The 24,185-nt window shown below is 34.7% G+C and overlaps 1 protein-coding gene across 1 annotated transcript in view; it reads left to right on the top strand.

The window, feature by feature from the left end:
* The first annotated feature begins 370 nt into the window (after positions 1 to 370).
* Positions 371 to 24,185, top strand: part of LOC123663527 (nucleoredoxin-like) — an 87,232-nt gene continuing 63,417 nt past the window's right edge. The window contains exon 1 of the mRNA XM_045598204.1: positions 371 to 1,132. Coding sequence (XP_045454160.1) covers positions 770 to 1,132 — 363 coding nt within the window. The 5' untranslated portion in view covers positions 371 to 769. The remainder of the gene's footprint in view (positions 1,133 to 24,185) is intronic.

Below are 24,185 nucleotides of genomic sequence, written 5' to 3'. Positions count from 1 at the left end.
GAAAGTGTGATCGGGCGAGGCGAACGGAAGTTGAGCGGGCGATATAAGTTAGTGAAGATAGAAAGAGAGAGAGTTACGTTTCGTAAATTTTACAATTTACTATACTATTTATTACACAAGTATGTCACATAAATTTATACAATATTTCACTACTTAACTTATCTTACCATAGTAAATGACGGCTAATGGCAAATATTCTCCAGGGTATACAAAATATGATAATGATATTTAAGGGTAACATTAGTGAATACATTTTATTCATTTTTAAATTATCTTACAGTATAATATATAATACAATATATAATTATAGTAATATAAATATATTATATAGAGAATATATTATATATTATATAGAGCATTACAATTCGTTGTTCTATGTCGGAGGGTTCCCTCATTTTCCCTCCACCTCCAGTTCGTCTTTGTTTACGAGGGCGTTCGGCCGTTGCTCCGCGTGCGTGTGCCGCACGCTTCTCGAATTCAAAAATAAAACTTATTCAAGTCGTACGTGTATCCTGTTCCTTTAAACAAAATACCGTGTTACTAAAAAAATCGATGATTCATAATATTATTTCGTCATTTTAGAACTAAATTTTTGTCATTCGCATTATTTTTAGTCACGTTTTTAGTGTTAACTAAACAAAATAAATACCGTCGAAACCAGTCGCGTCGAGATATTTGAACGCATACAGATAAATAAACAATCACTGTACTGTATATTTGAAATGTAAGGTGTTTCACGTTAAAAAAAATTGAAAAAAAAGTATCGAATATGGATTGGCGCGAAAAACTTTTCGGACGCGTACTCGTCAAATGCGATTCGCCGGGAACGAAAAACGGGAAATTTGAAAACATAGCGACTTTAGAGGCCTTATCCGACTGTGTGGAGGATGGGGAGGGTGCTGTGTGCGGTATTTACTTCTCGTTTGCGAACATTAGTGATACTAGTGACGATTTCGGAGTTCGTTTGGAGGAAGTGTACAAGAGAGTGTTCCCCAGGCTAAAAGTTGTGGAGGTGGTGCTGTGGGCTCACGTCGGGACCCCCGAAGGTCCGGTGGAGAGGGAGGCGGGCTTCCGTCGGAGTTTAACCGGAAAACCCTGGTTTGCTGTGCCTTTTCATGATGTGGATACCAAGGTAAGCGAGAAATCTGTAAATCTTGTTCTGTCATCTTTGTAACTTTGTTATTTCGTAATTTTCGTATCGTAACTTTCAGGTATGTATAATCTCAAGCATAGGCATCATATCATAGCAAGCTATATTGTAAAACTATCAATGTGAGTACAGTTTCAACGAAAACTAAAAAAAACTGGAAACACCAATTTAAAATAAAACAAAAATTATTTAAACCTAAGCATTGAATATGTAATTAAATAAATAAATCATTTTGATATATAATGGTAAAGAATTATATTACCATTATTCCCAGCTGCGCCCCCTTTCACGAATCGCTACCCTTATAACCGTACCCTCGTATTTTGTGTTAAACTAGGTGTAACTCCATATTTTAGCTTCGTTAGCTTTTTTGATACGAAAAAATGATAAATGCAGCAATATTATATTTTATATAATATGACAAAAATTAAAATGAGTTTTTGATTTAAATTAAAAAAAAAAATGTCAAAGTAGTATATTAAAATATTAGTTTTAAAAACAAACTAAAATGTATAATATCGATGTGTATTTATTTTCATTTACACCATATTACATCAAATATAATCTATTTACTAGCGGAGCCGGCAGACATTGTCCTGCCCGGAAAACATCTACCAAATTTAATTGCTTACATTCCGATAGCAGCGACACATACCGGGTCCAATTGAGATAAAAACTACCCTATCTCCAAAGTTCGACCAAATTACAGATGCTTACGAAATTTGATCAAAATTGGTTCAGTAGTTTCGGAGTTCATTGTTAACATACATCGTGACACGAAATATTTATATATATATATATATATAGATTTGAATCTAAATTGAAAAATGCATTGGGTCAAATAACTATCTATATTAATAAATTACATAAAAAAGAGGCAAAAAATATAGTTGCGGTTATTAAAAAAAAACTATAAAAGTCAGAAAACGATTAAATTCATTATTCTTCTATTCATATTTTACATATTTTAGTGAAATTTTTTTTTTTTTATGTCACTAGGTCGGCAAACAAGCGTACGGCTCACCTGATGGTAAGCGATTACCGTAGCTTATAGACACCTGCAACACCAGAAGCATCGCAAGCGCGTTGCCGACCTAATCCCCAATCCCCCTAGGATTAATAAAACATTTTATAAAGTCATATAAAACAATCCTCAACACGTACCTCAAAACCGTCATATAATACGATTATTTGGATAAAACATATGCTATGAGTCATAACATTATAAGCAATTATGTGGCTTAATCAGTAATATTGGCTTAAGCCGTGGGCGGTCAGAATGCTCACCCAGGAAACTGAGTGACTCAGTATAAAAGCCAATTATGAATGATGAGAATAAACATTTGCTACAACTGAAATATATGTAATTTTAAACTTTGGTCAGGGTAACAATCTTTTGTAACAAAATAATTACATAGATTTCTTAAAAGCTTGTGAACTATGCAACTAAACCATTGTATAGTTGAACAGTGCACTATCTTTCTATAATATCATCAGAATGTAAATATATATTAATGTATTTAACTAATATAAATAAATAAATAAATATTCACAACATACACAACACGTTCATCTGTTCCTAAAGTAAGCAACTTAATGCTTGTGTTATAGGTAACAGCAGACTGGTATAGCTACATTTTTTTTTATAAACATACATATAAATAATACATATATAAAGAAATATATTACATCCAGACTCGGGGTGGCAATCGAACGCACAACCCCCGGAGCAGAAAGCAGGGTCACTACAAACTGCGCCAACGGGCTAGTCAATATGTCTATAATTTCCGCTTTATTCCTATTGGAAGAGATCGGAAGCAATATAATTTAACGAGATTCTGACTTTTTGTATCAAAGTATTAATACGATATGATTATATTACAAACGAGCTTAAAATTCGAGTCGAGATGGGCTAGTGGACATAATACTTGAATCGATACCAGACGGTTGCGACTCTAAAACTTGGTTGGCATCGTAAGATTTTGTAGAGCTATGTTACTCTTTTAAATTTAACGAATTATTAATAATTTACATGTAGTTATATCAGCTGACTGTTACCTATAAAACAAACATTAATTTGCTTACTTTAGGAACCGACGATGTGTGTGTGTGTGTGTGTATATCTTAATATATATAAATCTCGTGTCACAATGTTTGTCCTCAATGGACTCCTAAACTACTTAACCGATTTTAGTCAAATTTGCACACCGTGTGCAGTTTGATCCAACTTAAAAGATAGGCTATATTTTATTTTGATATATTATGTTATTATTATATTTCAGAAAAAAATAAGGTGATACGAAGTTCGCCAGGTCAGCTAGTATATATATATTATAATTATTTATATTGTAAGTGTTATAAAGGAAAACTTCGGCATGTTTGGACAAATTTCAAGAGTATACGCTCCAATACGTATTAATATTGCAGGGCTGATTGATGTACAAATATTTTCTTGTACAAACTTCCATTACGATTGAATGCGGCGACAGTTATAACAAATAAGATTTCATACGCTCATGTGTTCCTTTATTTTTCATCTTTTCAAAGGTTGCCTGGAAGAGATCGCTATAAGCGATAAGCCTGCCTTTGCATACATTATTTGTTTTTGTATCTAATCGTTCTAAAATGTATCTTCTTTTTTGTGTGTGCAATAAAGTTTAATAAATATAAAATAGAGAATCGTTTCTTTTACCGTGACAGAAAAATTTAGTATCAAAAAAGAAACAAATGATAGATTGGTAAATAACAACTCAGTTAGGCCACAACAGGAAATTTCCTGCTCAAAATATGGAGCAGCCCGACTCCTACTTCGACCTTACAGAAGATCACGGCTAAATAATATTGTTTTCAAGAAGTGTTGTATTCCTGTTGATGAGTAAGGTGACCAGAGCTCCTGGGTGGAATTGGAAATAGGATCGACAACGCGCTTGCGATACTTCTGATGTTGTAGAGGTCGATTACCATTAGGTGAGCCGTACGCTTGTTTGCCATTCTAGTTAAATAAAAAAAATATATATTTATCTATTAATTATTTTTAATTTTGTAAAACACCGCTTCCTTGGAGGCGTGCAACTACAAAACCGCGAGATATCTACGAGTGTATCACATATAAAAACACATAAACAAAATCCCTGAAACCCCATGACAATAATTCAATTGAAATCCATTCATTACCACAATTAAGGGCGCTCGCGTGTTTGTCCATTCGCTTCACACCTGCCCGTTAACAGTTTCTTGAACTTCACAGCTAATGAACTGAACGTGTTTATGTTTGTGTGTACTTTTGTTTATTATTTATAAATGATTGAATGACTTGATGCTTAATTAACTGATTTGATTCCTACTACTACTACAATACTTCTACTAGACTTGTGTGGCCTTTTACTGACTTAAATATTTATGGTCTGTTTTATGCACTTCTATCTCTTAGCTTGATATTTTATAGCCTACTTGTTACGTACAAAATACGCTTACTTACATATCGAACAATACTTATACCAGCTCTAGAGAGACAATGACCAAATTAAGAAAAGGATCCTGTGTTTGGGAGTTCAAAACCAAACCCAAGACAAACACAAACAAACGATTTTAATATATTTTGTCTGTCTGTCTTTCTGTTTGTCTGGGCTAATCTTCGGAACGGCTGAACCGATTTTTATGGGACTTTCGTTTGAAGGGGAGATTGTGGAGAAACATATAGGCTGCTTTTTATCCCAGATTTATACGTGAAAAACTATGCCACTTTTTTACCGCGGCCGAGTATCTACCGTCCAGATACATATGAAATAACGAAATGTTTTCTATTAAATACGACAATTTTTGCGAACAAATCTCTACATATACATATTATAAAGCTGAAAAGTTTGTTTCTTTAAACACGCCAATATCGGGATCTACTAGTTCGAATTGAAAAATTCTTTTTGTGTTAGATAGCCCATTTACAGATACTATAGGCCATTTTTCCTCAAATTGACGCTGGTGAAGCCGTGGGGCATACCTAGTTAATAATATAACTGTCATCGTCGTTAACTTATAACTTAGTTTATAAAACATCTTTAAAATAATTACTTGATTTAAAGTCGAACTTCCCTCATGAGGTGAACATGGCTGACTCGTTACTTTAATTAAATTGCACTTGATATTGACTAATCACATATAAAATGTATGGGGCATTTAGGGTTAGTCGATGACTGAGTCAAGAATCGATTAAACAATTGAATCAATTGAGAGATTTCTTTCCTGTATATTCAGCTCAGACTTTACCACCAGATAAAAGAATTATTTATACCAGTTACCAGATCACAAGCGCGTTGCTGACTGTACCCCAGATGACAAAATAGAACATTTCTAGAAGCTCTGGTTCCTTACCACAGAAACACAACACAACTTGAGAGCAATACAGTTTGGTAATGATCTGCAAGGAGACTTTCGCAGTTACTTAAGATTTGAAGTAAAATATTTCCTTCTGTGCCCGGTTTCACAAGAGTAAGAGCTGGTTAAACATCATTTAGGCTTGCTTTGAAAATCGTTTAAGTATTAGGACTTCGTGCTGGTCAAACAAAAACAAAATTAGTAAAACTACGAGCACCGCAGATAAACACGAATAATAATGCGGCAACCGTCAGCTGCAAAATACATGCTTTGTCTTAATTAGATTATTTTTAACCGACTTACAAAATGCTGAAGTGATGTCGGCGGTTAATAAATATTCTGTTTGCCAAAATATAATTAAAATTTTGTACGTCACTTTATGTCTTTTAGAGGGCGCAACATTCAATATAGTGTGATAGCATTATAACCTATAAATAACCAGACGACAATTAAGACCCTTCTAATGATACCTTTTTTGTCTAAATATGACAAGTACTTTAGATAGATATGAGGGAACAGATAAAAATAATATATATATATATATATATATATATATACATAGACTGCAAAAATTATAATCCTCCTTTTGGCTTTGCCGTAAAATGAATAAACTCAGAAATTCCCAGTCTGGTTTCAAAACATTCGTTTGTCAGCCGTATATTTATATCTACTAATTAAAAGTGTTTTCACCCTTCTTTCAAGTGGCGAAACAACGCCTATGAAACCAGGCGAGACGCCTATTTATTTAAAAAAATTATATATAATATTAAAATGTATTTCTAAAAAGATGTGTACGCTGAGAGCGGGTAAAAGCACCCTTAAGTGCTTTCATAAATGTAATACACAAGCTACATTCAATTGGCTTACAAATTAAATTAAATCAACGTCTCTTGACGTCACTCTTGTCTTAAAATACTGCGAATGTATACAGGAGTTGTCTGTAGTAGAGTTAGGTTACTTTTAAAAGTTGTAATAACTTATGATAACTTGAAAATGAATATTAAGGAAAATCAATATAAAATTGTTTATTTTGACTGAACAATAGGTATGTACACCGAATACAAAATATATATTTTACAAAATTAATGAAAATTTTGAGCCGTGACGAAAGTCAAATTTTGTTATGTATAAAAATGAATTTCTAAATAATTCATCCTGGGGTTCGATTCCCGCTCGGGATGGATATTTGTGTTGGTACAAATATTTATTTCCTGTTTGAATGTCTGTCGTTGTGTGTCTCCCCATCGTGCCTCGGAGAGCACATTAAGCTGTCGATCCTGGCTATTCATACATACCTGACAGCGATCGTTACTCATAGTAGGGATATATCCGCCAACCCACGTGGAACAACGTGATTGATTAAGCTCTGATCCCTCTCCTACGTGGAAAAAGAAGTGTATGCCCAGCAGTGAGATGTAAGAGGCTGAAACACATAATTGTGCCTAAAAAGACTAAATCGTAATAGCGATTTTGTTTTAAAAATTTGAACGAACATAAAATAATTATTTAAATTATTAAAATCGAGCGAACTGCGTATGTCATAAAGTATAAAGCTTATAGTATTTTTGAAGGCTTTCTTAAGTAGCTTTAAGAGCACCCCTAGAGGGAGGGAGTGATTTAGGGTGATCTTCCCCCACGTTAGACGAAATTATAGGGGGTCTTGTTGGCACAAGTAAACGTAGGGAATCGTATCTTACCACTGCAGACTTAGTATAAACTTATTTTATTTTATAAGGTTAAGGCAATAAAACAAAATTTAAACATATAAGCGAAAAAAATCTGAAGGCTCTTTACATCGCTAGGTATATAATATTTAACTTGATCATGAAAAACTAAACTAATCTGTAATATAATGGTAACTTAGAAACACGACCGGACCTATATATAAACATATTTAATAGTTATAGACTATTCTTTATTTATTTTTAGGTATTTTCAATTTAGTACATACCTATTTTTATTAAGGCAAAGATGGGTTCGCCCTAAAAAGTTTCATTGTATTCATTTCAAAAACAGCGTTTAATGTTTTGTAACAATAACTCGAGACAAATGAGAGTATTTCATACGTCTGAAACTAGGAAAAGTATTTGAAATACACCGTGAAGAGTTCGCCATGGAAGCTTTCGCATTCATTATAATAATATTAACAGGATTACGAGGGAATATGTGTACGTTTTTGCTGTATCACTATTTGGTTTCACTGTACTGTAGACTCTAACGTGGATTGTAGAACATTACTTACTGATAATTATTTACTAGCATTAAATAGGTTTAAGTTCGTTGTTAGTAAAAAGGCTGGTTTATGATTGATAATACATACATATGTGAAGAGGTAAAACTATCTGTTTTATTAAGTTGTCTCGCTGTTTTTTTTTAATATGAAATAATTTTTTTAAATTACAATAATATAATTAATTTAGTATAACTCGCTGTGCCCACGACTTCGTCCGAGTGGAATAGTGACTTTGGACAGCATTTTTGGATATATTTTTTGGTTTATTTTTGATTATAAACATCGTCGTTTGCGTATTTACATGTTCAACGTGATTCTTTAAATTGGCATCACTTTTTTATTTATGAACCGATTGACATGAAAAAAACACTAAATGTTACGTGAAGCTTACGCTTCAGCCTGTAAAATCCCACTATTGGGCATAGGCCTCTTTCCCCATGTAGGAGAAGGATCAGAGCTTAATCCACCACGCTGCTCCGATGCGGGTTGGCAGATATATTCCCTACTATGAGTAACGATCGCTATCAGGTGTACATGATAACAACCGGGACCGACGGCTTAACGTGCTCTCCGAGGCACAGTGGGGAGACCCACAAGGACTGTACAAACACCCAGACCACGGCAAACACCTGTATGGCCAATACAGATGTTTGTCATGTGCGGGCCAGCGCTACAGGTACAATCCATGGCTGTGACCGTTGCGCCAGCGGCGTCAGCTTAGGCATCGTCAGCGTGAAGCTTACCACAATATATTAGTGAAAACCGCAGGTTGGCGTGCACAAACATATTACATTTGCATATTTATTATAGGTATTGATTATTTAATTACGTAACTGTGCCTGTTTGTCCGTGTAACAAGATTTTATTGCTGCATGTACTAACACTACACCTTTAAATTTATCAATATCTTGCTGGGGCAGCTAAGCACGAATAAAATAGTATTAAAATTAATATCGAAATTCGATCTTAAGTATATACATACTAGCTGACCCCACAAACGTTGTTTTGCCATATATGTTATTAACCCCCTTAGTACCCCCCTTCCCTTATAACTTAGGCGAACGAAAAATAGATGTTAGCCGATTCTCAGAACTACCCGATATGCACACAAAATTTCATAAAAATCGGTCTAGCCGTATCGGAAGAGTTATAAGATTATAAATATTCTTATAGAGCTCTTTAAACGCTCCCCTAAGAGATAACTTTAAAGAACTGCTGTAATTAGTATCTTATTTTATTTGATAGGCATTTTAAAACCATCTTCAGTTAACAAAACAATGGTCCCTATTATCATACTCGTTGAAGCTATGTATTTATTGCATATGTAAACAATAACGCTAGCATTGTACAAAGCAATTCCTTTATCTGATGTAAGGATTCATTACTACAATGTAAAGTTAATTAAGCGATGTAATCGCGGACGTACAGCTTATTTGACTAACAAAGCATTCGTATTATAGGTATAAGTATACTAACACGTGGTTCAATAAGTCCCGAGACTAAGTACTAAAAAAAGGTCTTTTTTATAAAATTAATTTTTATTCATCAACATAGTCTCCTCCAAGAGCGATACAGTCCCTCCAACGCTTTTCTAACTTTTCTATCCCATGTGTGTAGAACGATTTGTCTTTGGCTTCAAAATAAGCCTCCGTTGCTGCGATAACTTCACTATTTGAGTCAAATTTCTTACCCTGAAGCATTTTTTTGAGGTCTGCAAACAGCCAGTAATCGCTGGGGGCCAAGTCTGGCGAATAAGGGGAATGAGGAAGCAATTCAAAGCCCAATTCGTTAATTTTGGCCATCGTTCTCACGGACTTGTGGCAAGGAGCGTTGTCCTGGTGAAACACCACTTTCTTTTTGTTCATGTGAGGCCGTTTATCCGCAATTTCGTACTTCAATCGCTCCAATAAGCACATGTAAGAGTCACTATTTATATTTTGCCCCTTTTCAAGGTAGTCGATGAAAAGTATTCCATGCGCATCCCAAAATATACACGCCATAACCTTACCGGCCGATTTCTGAGTTTTTGGACGCTTCGGGCGGCTTTCACCAGCCGCTCTCCACTCCTCTGCCTGCCGATTGGATTCCGGAGTGAAATGGTATATCCAGGTTTCATCCATTGTTACATACCGACGTAAAAAATCCTTTTTTAAACGGTTTTATTTAGCTCACCCCGTTTGTTTTATTTTTTATTATTTATTCTTGGGTCAAATTTATTAAACGGTTTTATTTAGCTCACCCCGTTTGTTTTATTTTTTATTATTTATTCTTGGGTCAAATTTAGTAATTCAAATTTCACCCTCTTCCTGTCAACCGATTAATCTGAAATTTTGTATACACTTTGGATTTTGGTGACAATACAATTATGTTTATTCATTATCATTATAAATTCAAGATGGCCGCCGCTACAAAATGGCAGATAATTTATGTTTTATTAATCCCATCAATATGGGTATCAAATGAAAGGGCTCAACAAGCAGAATACAATATACTATAAAAAATTGAAATCCAAGATGGCGGCCGCTACAAAATAGCGGATAACGTAGGTTTTATCAATCCCATCAATATGGGTATCAAATGAAAGGGCTCAACAAGCAGAATACAATATACTATAAAAAATTGAAATACAAGATGGCGGCCGCTACAAAATGGCGGATAACGTAGGTTTTATCGATCCCATCAATATGGGTATCAAATGAAAGTGCTCAACCAGTATAATCAATGTACTATATAAAATTAAAATCCAAGATGGCGGCCTCTACAAAATGGCGGATAACTTAGGTTTTATCAATCCCATCAACAATGGGTATCAAATGAAAGGTCTCAACAAGTAGAATACAATTTACTGTGTAAAATTGAAATCTAAGCTGGCCGCCGCTACCAAATGTCTGATAACAATTTTTTATCAATCCCACCAATATGGGTATCAAATAAAAGGGCTTGACAAGAAGAATACAGTGCACTATACAACCTCAATATTTAAGATGGGCCTTGCAATAATGAAGCACTAAATGAATTAAACAGAATGCGAAATAAAAACTAAAAACTAGAAAATAAAAATAGGTAAAAAAGCTTTTTAAGTTAAACGGTTTTATGTTAAACATACATTGCAATGTTTAAGATAAATGTACTAAAAACCAAAAAATAATAAAATAGATAAAGTCGTGGGAATTATAAACATATGCATAGACTAGACTAAAATAAGACCGTGGGGCACGTCAATTGTCTACAAATTATCGACTTAATGTGCGATAGAAGAATCGTTTAATTCGTCGTTAAAATAGGCAGTTGGCCCGCAGACGGTGAGGAAATTACTTACTATTTTCTTGCTCATGGAAATTCCAATAGTTATACACTCCATGTAAATAAAAGAGATGTTTCAACTAGTTTATCGTTGGACATTCACACTGCTGGCTGGCGAGGAATCGTTTCACTGCTCGTAGTTTGTCTTTAATCGACAAAACATATGATAAAAGTACTACTCGCTCACCACTATGAAACCCTAAAACTCGCTTATAATCGAGCTTGCTAGCTTGTTTCCACATTCTAGCCCTACTTATCACACGTCCATCGTTGTCGGTTGAACAACTGCCTAATTATAGTGTAACATTACAAAACAAACATTTTAATCAACGATTGTAGACAATTGACGTGCCCCACGGTTTTATTTTAGTCTAGTCTATGCATATGTTTATAATTCCCACGACTGTATCTATTTTATTATTTTTTGGTTTTTAGTACATTTATCTTAAACATTGCAATGTATGTTTAACATAAAACCGTTTAACTTAAAAAGCTTTTTTACCTATTTTTATATTATGATTCATCAGCGCCAAACATCGCTCTGAATCATTGATACGTTGTTCCTTTTGATTAGTTGTAAGCAAACGCGGCACCCACTTAGAAAAAAGCTTTTTCATGGCCAAATATTTATGTAAAATAATGAAAACACTACCCGCTGAAATCTTCACTATCTCGGCTATCTCTCGCACTTTTACCTTCCGATCTTCCAATACGATTTTGAGGACTTGTTTAATATTTTGTTGAGTCACTGCTTCATTTGGACGACCTGAGCGTTCCCCATCATTGGTGTCCATGCGACCGCGTTTGAAGTCGGCATACCACCGACAAATGGTTGCTTTAGAGTGAGGTGATCCTGCATAACATTTTATAAGCCATTGCTGTGCTTCAACGGTATTTTTTCCCATTAAAAAACAATGTTTTATCAACACGCGAAACTCGTTTTTTTCCATTGTATCGAAATTACAACCGTAGCGTCACTTAAATGTTTCAAAATCAATAATTTTATTGTTCCATTTTTAAAAATTTGACACATATTCTTGTATTGATAGCCAGTACTTTTTAAAAATCAAAAGAGTTTTTAATATATGCGCCATTTCCAGGTTAGTCTCGGGACTTATTGAACGATCTAGTATATCATCGTAATAGGTTTTATTTGAAATATTTGTATACTAGCTGTGCCCGCGACTTCATTCGCGTGAAATTTAATATAAAAGTTATTGTTCAGTTCGCAGAGTTATAAAATAAATTAATTTCTATGATAAAAGCCTAAGTTACTCCTTATTACATCAGCTATCTGCCAGCGAAAGTCCCATCAAAATCGGCGCAGCCGTTTCAGACAGACAAAAATTGTCAAAAATATTATTTTAGTATATGTGCCGTGTATACTTTATAGAATACATACATATGGATTTAGTAAAAAGCGGTTATTTTATTATTACTAACAGACACTACAATTTTATTTATTTGTATAGATTTTAAATATAGATAAATAATATTAAGATAAAATATATATAAAAATAAAGAACATTCGTTTTTGTTGATAAAATTCAATTTATGTGGTTACACAACAAAACTCTAACATTACAGCTCTCCAAACATTTCAACTTACTTCTATAGTTACAAAACGTTTTAACTGTCTTTCTGACGAAGTTATTTGCTTCTACAAAAAAAAACCATCGCTTAAAACTAAAAAAGGTACCCCCATATCACCTAGACACGTACAAGTACAGCAAGCAGAGAATAAAGATTCTACAAATATAGTACATATCGCCTGGCCGACGCACCCGCCAATAACGATTAAAATTTTACACGCCGCCAGCCAGTGACTGCACGTGTGCGAAATATGCAACGATGGAAATAATACTTAGTGATGTTACCCGAGTCGATTTTTAATGGAGAGAATTGTTTTTAAAGTTTGATCCTTTTTTATAACTTTTAATTTATAATTACCACACAGTAATATTCTAAAACTATATTTAATGAGCATTATGAAGTTGTGGTATACAAAAAAGTATTTAAAAAAAATAACTTATTGTGTATAAAAATTGGCAATGCAAAATCACAATACTACGCTCAAGATATGTTGCTGGGATAAGTGAGGTAGCCAAAAGCGTCTTGATAACAGAGGTAGAATCCGCAAGCTAAGAAGAAGAAGGTAGAGAAGAAAATATCGTACTGGAAAACAAGAACATTCAGATTGGAGGAGTACTTTACAAAAATGCACAGTCTAATTATATAGTTCTCAAGTTGTCTTGTTCCCTTGAAGTAAGGTAGCCAGACCTTTTGAGGATGCGCTGGGTATAGGTAGAGTACAGTTGAGGTAGAGTCTGCATAGTGCGCGTAATGCTCATAATTTTACAAGCATCCATATGCCGCTATTACCACCTTTTTTATACAATTAGTTCTGCAAACAAGCCTACGGTCTACCCGATGGTAAGCAAAACACAGCAAACAACCAAAATAAACGAGGTTGCAACACCAGAAGCATCGCAACCGCGTTGCCGACCCTGCCCTTACCCTTCCACAGGAGCTCAGGCCACTTTACTCACCACAGAATCACAACACTAAACCAGTATTATTTAGCTGTGATCGTCTGTAAGGTTGAGTTCTTTCCCCACACAGGTTGCTCCAGATTTTGAGTAGGATATACCCTGATGGATACGACTGGATACGACTGGATAGTAAGCATTGACCTCAATGCTTACTATCCAGTCGTATTTGATTGCCACTTTAGTAGTTAAAAGACTAAGTCACACTTGAGTTATAAAACAAACGATTTATTTGCATAATAACTTGTTTGAATACACGCTATCTCGCATCTCTACGAATCTAAAAAGGACTAAATAAAGAAGCTGGTAAAATGAATATCTTGTATATTACTTTGCATTCTTTAAAAGTATTTCTGCTCCACATTTGTTTATCATTTTAAGTCATTGTAAATGCAGAGTACATTATATAGTTTTATACATAACTGTTCTTATGTATATTTATCTGTTATTATATATATATAATAGTTTGCTATTAGGCATATTCTATTCTATCTAATATATAAACATGATAAAGATAATGGACAAAACGATCCGTACAACAAGACAAGGCTGTCTAAACAAACAAACAATCAAAATATTCTGCTTAGTAATATATAGACGCATGTTTTATAACACATCACTGGTACCTAGTATCTGTTCTGCGTTGTCTGTCAGTCAATCTGAGCTTGATGATGGTTGATTGAAAGAGTAACGGCCTGTTGGGTCTAAATCTTTTTTCGTTTGTTGACTTTTATTCTTTGTATAAATCCTTGATGTACAATAATTTATATATAGAGATAGGACACAGCAGAAAATATGCTGCTCAAAATCACAGCTAAATAATACTGCTTTCATGCAGTGTTGTGTTCCTGTTGGTGTGTAAGGTGACCCGAGTTCGTGGGGAGAATTGGGGATAGGGTCGGCAATGCGCTTGCGATGCTTCTGGTGTTACAAGCGTCTATAAGCTACGGTAATCGCTCATCATCAGTTGAGCCGAAGCTTGTTTACCGATCTAGTTGTATTAAAAAAAAATCATCCATTTATTTGTTAACTTAATACAATTATTAATCATTCATTTACTTGTTATATTACTTACCTGTAGGTATATAAATATCACAATCAAAAACCCTCGAGCTACCCGTTTACTCGCGTTTAAATACTAGTTCAGTGTATGCTGAGTTTGTTGTCTCTCGTTAGGCGTATATTATGCATAGAATTTCAAATTTTAATCACTATTTAACACAAACAAATAGATTGAACGAGTCAGGGTATCTCGTTTCAAACACTAGAATAATTAATAATACGTTCGTTAAATAAATCTGACTGCAATATTTATTAAAATAAAGCCCGTTAGGCTGCGACTTTGTCTGTGTTAGGGTTATAAATAATTGTGCTTTAACCGACTTCAAAAAAGGTATTGACTCATAACTTTTTATTGGGTGTACCGACCGTTGTGCGATCTGACAAGTACTTTTTGAGTTATAACTAATATATAGTACTATATATAATATTTATAGAGTACTAACAATGCGTATTTAATTGATTATTTTTACAACTACCCACGCTATATCACTTGTCAATGTAAATTGCCAATTGATGGCGATTTTTTATTCGCTTGCGCGAAACCACAAGGATTTAACAGTCTAGTGATCTAATGTGTAAACATGAGAATCGTTTTGCTGTAGTAATATAAAAGATCCATTAACACCGATGATGGTGGTTTCGACTTCCGCTGGGAGCTGATTTTTATATTTCTGTACAGAAATTCAGCCTTGTAATGTTTACCCTTGTGGGTTTTCCCACCGCACCTCGAATCAAGTAAAGCTGTCGATTCCGGTTTTTAAATAAAAATATAAAACATGGTAAAAATCTTTATATTTGATAGAAAAATTGCAGTTAAACAATGTAGTTGACTAAGCTCAACCCTTTTACATTATTGACAGAAGGTATTTTTCACGAGAATTTTACTATATATTATTTACACTGTATATATTTGTTGAATAACAATATGTCACTAATAAAAAAACTATACTTTTCTTCCTATTATCCCCTTAGGAGTCGAAAATCCTTATACGATTATTACATTCATTTATTAGATGTCAAACTGCAAACTTTATTTTAGTATGTTCTTCTATCTAACGATCCTATTTAAAATGTAATTTCTGATAACGCCAGTCTATCGAGGGAAGCTCTAAAAATCAAGCTACGACAAACAGAAGTGGAATATTAACAGTGAATGCGGCCTTATTGTATGAACCTTTAGCACGTCAAAGAACATCAAATATTTGTACAAGCCGCGTTTGTCGTGGTCTGGGTGTTTGTTTTGATAGTGTGTGGGTGTCCGGACCTCTGACGCAGTAGTCTATCGAGCAGCGACTGCTATGAGATATTTTTTGTAGTTTTATTACCAAGCAGAAAAGCATATAGCAAATGTTCATAAATTCTGTGGTTATTTTTAGAGTAACATTCTACTGTGATTAACTGTAAGTAGTTATCGGTCCGAGTCTGAAGTTGGAAGTTACATGGCTTGCTACCACGAGTCTGGGTGTACTATATATTTATTTATTTACTATGTATAATTTATACATATATTTATTTAAAAAATATGTTTCTATATAAATCAGCCAGCTGTAATACAGAAATTAAGTTGCCTACTTCATGAACAGACGACCATCTACGTTATAGGTACTTAAAAAGTATGTGTGTGTGTCAACTCTGACGCACGACTCGAGTTTACACCTTCAGATCGACTGTCTAAATAGGCAAAAAAAGGCTTACTAGTCTAAGGAAAAAATTAAAACCATATAAAATGATAAATAAACGAATCAAATAACGCCATCTATCGGAAACCAGGTCATTCGTTCGGTAGATTTTACGCCTCATATTTTTCTCATATCGGGGGCCTTATATGAAAAGCTTCATCGATTCTTAAGGAGTAACTACCAAAATGGAATTAAAAAGTCTCTATTATTTATATTATGAAAAAGGACAAATACGATATAACCATTACAAAAGTAACAAACTTAGCCTATATGACTGCCAAGGTTTAAAGGATCATAAAAATACGTTCCAATATGCAGCAAACTCGTGTACTTCATATCATCATAGCATAAAAGAATAGATTATTCGGTACAAAACATTAAATCGCGTAAACGCTGTCTCAACATAATAAAGCCCGGCCGTGTTCACTGAACACGTCATTTGAGCCCGTCCAGCCCATAGCTTACCTTTACTCGGTACATATTTTCTGCTTACGCTGGCATTGTGCTTCAGCCATTGTCTCTGAGCGTCAACAGCTATCAATCTCAGTCTTATCTTCCACTGAAAAACGTAGCTAGGGCGAGGATTGTTGCAACTTTTATAGCTTTAAGTGGGAATTTATCAATACAAATGTGTTTCCGTGAGTATGTTTGCAATATTTTGTCCAATTTGATGACAGGAAATAAATAGTGTCTCTTAGGACGAAAATCGATAGTTGGAAACACGAATATAATATGTTTATCCAAATCAAGATTTTTTTATTATTATTGCAGATGTAAACACCATATAAACGGATACTAATCCAGTAAGTTAAGGCACAAAAATTGTGACCACTACGCCAACACTGTTATTATCGTTCTGGCGGTCAACAAAATTTAATATTCTGATCTTTAAAGTAAATCCTATTGTGCAATATCTTGATACAGAAACAAATTTATGTAAATACACAAATTTGAAGCTAGAAGTAAATATGTATTATTTATTATATACACATTTAACCTGCTTGCTGTGTGGCTACGGTACTCAAGAATATAGCCACCCCCTCTCTTCCCGTGGGTGTCGTAAGAGGCGACTAAGGGATAACACAGTTCCGCTACCACCTTGGAACTTAAGAAGCCGACCGATGGCGGGATAACCATCTAACTGCTGGCTTTGAAATACACAGGCCGAAGACGGGCAGCAGCGTCTTCGGTGCGACAAAGCCAGTACTGCGGTCACCAACCCGCCTGCCCAGCGTGGTGACTATGGGCAAAACACGTGAGTTTACGTTATTTTTGGCGTAAACTTGTGGAGGCCTATGTCCAGCAGTGGACTGTATAGGCTGTAATGATGATAATGATGATGATGACACTTAACCCTTTTTATGCGTTCGCACAAGCATCTCTATATCTACGAGTATATCAGTTATATAATGGGTTATTTACTGTAATTTCTGCATCAGTGATCTGGAATTAACTATTTACCGGTTTTGACGCTAATACTTTATTCCCAAATATCCAAGTTTAAAAAAAATTGAAAATTTAGATGTCTGAAAACTGGAACAACTTTTTGTATATTTCTACCAGTATTATTATATCTTTAGGCAATCCCAATTTTTATCTCGTATTATGCACTGGATTCCATCCTAAAAGAAAGGCTACACACAATACAAGCAGTTCATTCTTTTCCCGTTCTTTGTTAGTAATCCTAGGTCATTCGCTTAATGCACAGAATGAATGAGGACGATGGCTCGCTAGATATAAAACTGGAGCATTTTCTCTATTTTGCTACTCGTAACCGTGCATTTGAAATACATATCAGATAGTGTTGCCCAAATGCAAGAACAAGACGAGACTTAGCCAGTCTTGGTCTTGGTCTTGCGCCAATACACCTGGTCTTGGTCTTGGTCTTGGTCTTGCGCTCCCAGTCTTGGTCTTGGTCTTGGTCTTGGTCTTGCAGCAAGAGTCTTGCAAGTCTTGCAATTACCTATTAGTCTATTACTATTTATTAAAGTTTACTTTAAATCTTAGAAAAACGTATTAGAATTGGAACATTGTGAGCTTGAATTAACATAGCCATAGTAAAGATCAAGCAGATTAATAAATAACTGAAGATTTGATAAGAAATTCGAAAAATCAACTGACCTATATGTCGTTTTCCATGGAAGTAACTGTTTCTTAATAAACATTTATGATTTATAAGCTTACATTTGCTAAAACATGTAAAAAAACAAATTAATTACAATAACTTGACTGTATTTTAAAGAACAATACTTATCTGTCTAGAAAGAGATTGAACCCTCAACTTATAAGAAATTTAATAAAAGAGTTTTACGATTTATCATTTATTTGAATAAAAAATAAAATACAACACAAATCAACAGCTTTATCATTAGGTTATGATACTTTATATCAATTTTTTTGACCAAGAATTAATACAAAGTAACCATCTGGCTGACTCATCACTTAACCTATTTCTATGTTTTCTAATTACTAATGATGCTTTAGAAAATAACCTCTCAGCAGGTACTGAAGTTGCAGGTATTGAGAGAAAATCACGGGCCATTTTCGATAAAATCGGATACTCTGTCTCATGCGTCCTCCACCAATCTAAAATGTCTTCCGAGCTGGCAGTTCTTGGTTTTCTCAGGTACTCCTCCAACTCGTCTATCACTAAGCCTTGAAGACAAGATCCAGATGACGTCGAGGGACATTCATAGAGTTTATCAAAGTCTATTACGTCTTCATCTTCATCACATACTTTATTTTCTTTTTCTGGTAATTCCAGAGATTTGTTCAGTGAGCGTAGACTTTTATATTCTTCATAAAGTTCATTGAACTTGCGCAGACTTTCTGTTTTAAGTTGCTTCCCCCACATTGTCAGGTCAAAAGTCTGAGCCTTATGCCTTGGGTCTAAAATTAAAGAAGTACAATAAATCCAGTTGCTCTTCTTGTAATGTTTAAGCATTTTGTCTCGAGCTGCTTGGAAAGCTAGAATGAGCCTTTCATCCACTTCAGATCGATTAGGTTTCTCATCTAACTGTTTTACCATGGATTCAATTTTATCTAGCAAGAGATTGAATGATACAATGACTAGCGGTAATGTAACATATTTGTCTCCACCAAGTTTTGTACTTAAAAGTTTAAAGTTTATTAGAAATTTATGTAATTTTTCGAGTACCTGCCATTCATTAGCTGTGATTTGAAAATCATTTAATTCGGTGACAGAACTGCACAATATGTCAATGCCCGCTCTCACTTTTAAACCAAATCCAATCATATCATGTGTGGAATTCCATCTCGTTGGACAGTCAAGAATGGCATTTAGATTTGATGGCACGCCAGCTGCTTCACAAGCAGACTGAAACTTCTTCTTCACTATCTTACTTCTTTTTATTTTACTGGAAATACTGCGTAACTTTGTTACAGATGTACGCGAGTCAGCAATATTTGGTGCAGATTCTTCATCTTCCTCATCCTCAGTTTCGTCTGCATAGTCTTCGTACTGCTGATCTTGCGCGTTAGTGTCAGACTCACAGTGTAATGCTAAGGTCTTTAATAAATCTTGTACACCAAGGTTTAAAATGTGAGCAAAGCACCGGAAATGTTGATTGTCTGAATCAAAGTGTGGCGGCAGCTGTTTGCCCAGTTCATACATAAATTTGGTATTTGCAGTTGCGTTGTCGACCGTGATACCTTGTATTTTATCAATTATGCCATATTCCAATAAACATTCATGGAAAATCGTTGCAATATCTTCCCCAGTATGTCGACCGCGTGATGGTATAAAATCAAGAACTACAGATTGATACTTCCATTCGTTGTCTATATAATGAATAGTAACCCCGTAGTAACTCCTACCAGCAATTGACGTCCACCCATCAATGGTAAAAGACATTTTAGATGATAATTGTTGAAGTCGTTCCTTGAGATTCAATTGGAGCTCTTCAAATCGCTCTTTGACTTTCCTTCTAAGTGTAGACCTTTTAGGAAACACCATATTAGGGCAAATACATCGAAAATATACTTGTGTAGCTTCGTCATCGAAAAATGAGAAGGGAAGATATTTTTTCACCACCCAATCAACTGTAGCTGTCGTGATGTTGTCACTGCTGTTTTCCGACTGAAACAAAACAATAAATCTTGTGTTATTATTTAAAACATACTAGGTTTGAGCGTATAAGAGGAGGAGGTTTGTTGTTGTTAAATCGAGAAAATCGTTAAATTGATATTTGTTATATTAAGGTTGCACTGTACTGTAATTTACCAAAATAAAGTACTTAGTTGTTACTGGCCGATTAAATGAAAATATGGGTGTTTATAAAAAATATTTAAGACGATAATTACATACTTAATATGTCGCACCCCTAGATGAAAACACCACTAACTCAAAAATACTTACGTAAGTTAATGGCGTTTTTGAAAGTATCGCATGAATAGCTACGCAGAGTTAAAATTCTTTTAACTGTTAAAAAAATATTCTTACCTGTCCACTTCTTCCAGCGGTTACTAAAAAGCTTGTGATATCTCCACTTAATTTTGGTTTAACAGGAAGAAATATTTCTGATTCCTTTTTGTGGAAAGATATTAGATGTTTCCTTAAGCCTGAAGTGTTTCTGTTTTTCATTTTTATTTCAATCTTTTTATGTTGGCACAATTTACAGAAGGCAGTTTGGGATGCATGAATTATTTCGAAAAACTCCTCAAATTTGCTTTTGGGTCTTTTAGATCTGTGACTCAAACTCTCGTTACTCGGACTAGAATAATTTGAATCTTCGTCACTCATATTAAATTGTACACGTGATACGTTTTTAGAAAACAACGAGAATTAGTAAAAACAATTATTAAGTTAGACTTGAAGCACAGCTCAATTGGAAATGACTGGAATTAAAATAATTCCTTTATTTATAGTACGTTTCCTTGCTTTCTACCGCGCCGCCTCGCCACGTGCCGGCTCTATGAAAAGGATGCCGCCGCAAATCAAACAATGCCGCGTGCGGCGTACAAACACACACTAAATATTACCTACTTGTACAGACGCGACGCGTGAATAAAATATATGTAAAGAATTAGTGCCAATCACTATTCTTTACATATAAGTGAATGTTTTGGCGTACATCTATACTAATATTATAAAGCTGAAGAGTTCGTTTGTATGTTTGATGACAGAAGTTTTAAAATAAATAAATAAGTCCTGAACGTCACTATACCTCCAAAGTTACTATTCCTCGTGGACGAAGTCGCGGGCACAGCTAGTAAATACTTACTCTCATCATCTCTCTCAGAGATATTCGGGCTGGTAAGTAATACAAAACTCTTATCGCAGGCTTCTTATTTTATTAGTAGGTAAGTACCTACGCTTTTTATATTATTTTATTAGTTTTGTAGAATTTTTTTACACGTTTCAAGTATATTTAAAAGTGACTACAATATTTATTAAACGGGTGATATTTGAACACTTTATGCTATTTTTTCTTGTAAAAACTTAAGAAATATAATGACTAAATGTACAATAATAGTACCTAAGTAATTAGTTTAAAACCATATAAGTAATCAATATTATAATATATACTTACTAGAATGAATTAATATGACATCTACTACCTATCCTTACCATTTTATCCTAATCATAATACTACTTGCGTGATCAGTATAATGTATTCATTTTCATTCTAAGCACTCTGAAACTTATTTATTCTTTGGAACACCTGTAGGTACTCTTAAAATTCGAAATTATTATGCATGAGTATACCTACGCCCTATGGCGGCAATCAAATAGTGTCAAATGTTATGATTTCGGCGTGGCGGCAACGATTGTTTTAGATTTCAAAAGAAGCCGCCGGCGCGTGTATCATAACCATGTACTTCCGAAAAGCCGCAAATTTCTTTGAGAAGTAAGTACAAAACCTTTGATGCCGCATTATCAAAGTGCCGATGGTTAAAACATAACTATGCATGCACTCAGTTTGATTTTAATAGATTTTTTTTATTCGCTATGTTTATGGTATTAGTCGTAATGCGCATAGGTCCAGTTTTTCATATTCTTTGATACAGTTTTTTGCGTCTCATAGAATTCCTAAGCGTACCTACCTATACACCGAACTGTTACACCTAACTACTCAGTGAAATAGCGCTAAGTCCTAGCTGCAAGACGCAAGAGTCTTGCAGGCTATGTCTTGTTCTTGCTCAAGTCTTGCACGGTCAGTCTTGGTCTTGGTCTTGCTAAAAATACGCGGTCTTGTTCTTGGTCTTGGTCTTGCAAAAACGCAAGAACAAGACCAAGACTGCAAGACCAAGACTGAATTTGGGCAACACTAATATCAGAGATCTTGCGTGGGAAGTACGTGTGGCTAATTTTAGGGTTCCGTGCCATGAGATATATTATATAGTCTGTAATACAAAAATTCAAAAAGGGCTTGTTAGACCCTTCTCATGCATGGAGAAAGTGGCCTATGCTCAGTAGCGGAATGTTACTAGCTAAATCAATCAAACATCGGCTGCTATCTAACGTATAATAATATCCAAAAGAATATGATGTATTTTTTGTTCATAATCACACTCCGTTTTATCTATCAAATATTTCATCAAATATTCCAATCTATTCTAAAAGTTTTAGTTTACTATTTGAGGTAAAGTTAATCAATAACTTATGTGCGAGACAAGCTTTCGTCACCAATCAATAAAATATACTGGTATATATCATCATTACAGCCTATACAGTCCACTGCTGGACATAGGCCTCCACAAGTTTACGCCAAAAATAACGTGAACTCATGTGTTTTGCCCATAGTCACCACGCTGGGCAGGCGGGTTGGTGACCGCAGTACTGGCTTTGTCGCACCGAAGACGCTGCTGCCCGTCTTCGGCCTGTGTATTTCAAAGCCAGCAGTTGGATGGTTATCCCGCCATCGGTCGGCTTCTTAAGTTTCAAGGTGGTTGTGGAACCTTGTTATCCCTTAGTCGCCTCTTACGACACCCACGGGAAGAGAGGGGGTGGCTAAATTCTTTAGTGCCGTAGCCACACAGCACATATATATTATCTCCTAATATGTATATACTAATATTATAAAGAGGCAAAGTTTTTAACTTTGTTTGTTTTTAGGGGTTAAACTTCGCAAATACTGATCCGATCATGAAAATACTTTCACTAACAGAAAGCTACACTAGTCAAGAGTGATATAGGCTATATATTTTATTGTTAATGAACAAAAATTTCAGTGATAAATAATAGTATATGTAAATCAAGTCGGAGAAATACAAGCGAGATGAAAACTTTACTATATATTTGCATCACAAAAATAATTAACACCCAACGAAATGGACATGGGTCGGCTAGTAAAAAATATATAAATAATAAATAAATATTTACACAATACACACACGGTCGTCTGTTCCTAAAGTAAGCAACTTAATGCTTGTGTTGTAGGTTACAGCCGACTGGTATATAGCTACATTTTTTTTTCGATAAACATACTTATAAATAATACATATATAAATATATAAACAAATATTTATATTACACCCAGACTCGGGGTGGGAATCGAACCCACAACCCTCGGAGCAGAAAGTAGGGTCACTACAAACTGCGCCAACGGGCTAGTCAGATATATTCTTTGATAAAATAAGATTCTTTTAACAGGACGTGAATGTGTTGTACTCCTATAGTATAATTTTTTTTATAGTATATGCCTCTACAGTACCCACTTGTTGTAACAGGATGCCAGGTAGATGAGTTGATATTTTAACAAGCCTCTGTAGGTATCAGTTCTTCTAAAACTTGAAATTTGTAACCCAACAGCCACATATATAAAACAATGTAACCAATTCATTGTCCGCTAGTCGATTGAGCCCACTCCGCAAAA

Source organism: Melitaea cinxia, chromosome 20 (assembly GCF_905220565.1).
Source record: "Melitaea cinxia chromosome 20, ilMelCinx1.1, whole genome shotgun sequence".
NCBI classification, from domain to species: Eukaryota; Metazoa; Arthropoda; class Insecta; order Lepidoptera; family Nymphalidae; genus Melitaea; species Melitaea cinxia.
The sequence above is the reverse complement of the archived record's forward strand: the minus strand, read 5'-3'. Positions and strand labels throughout refer to the sequence as shown.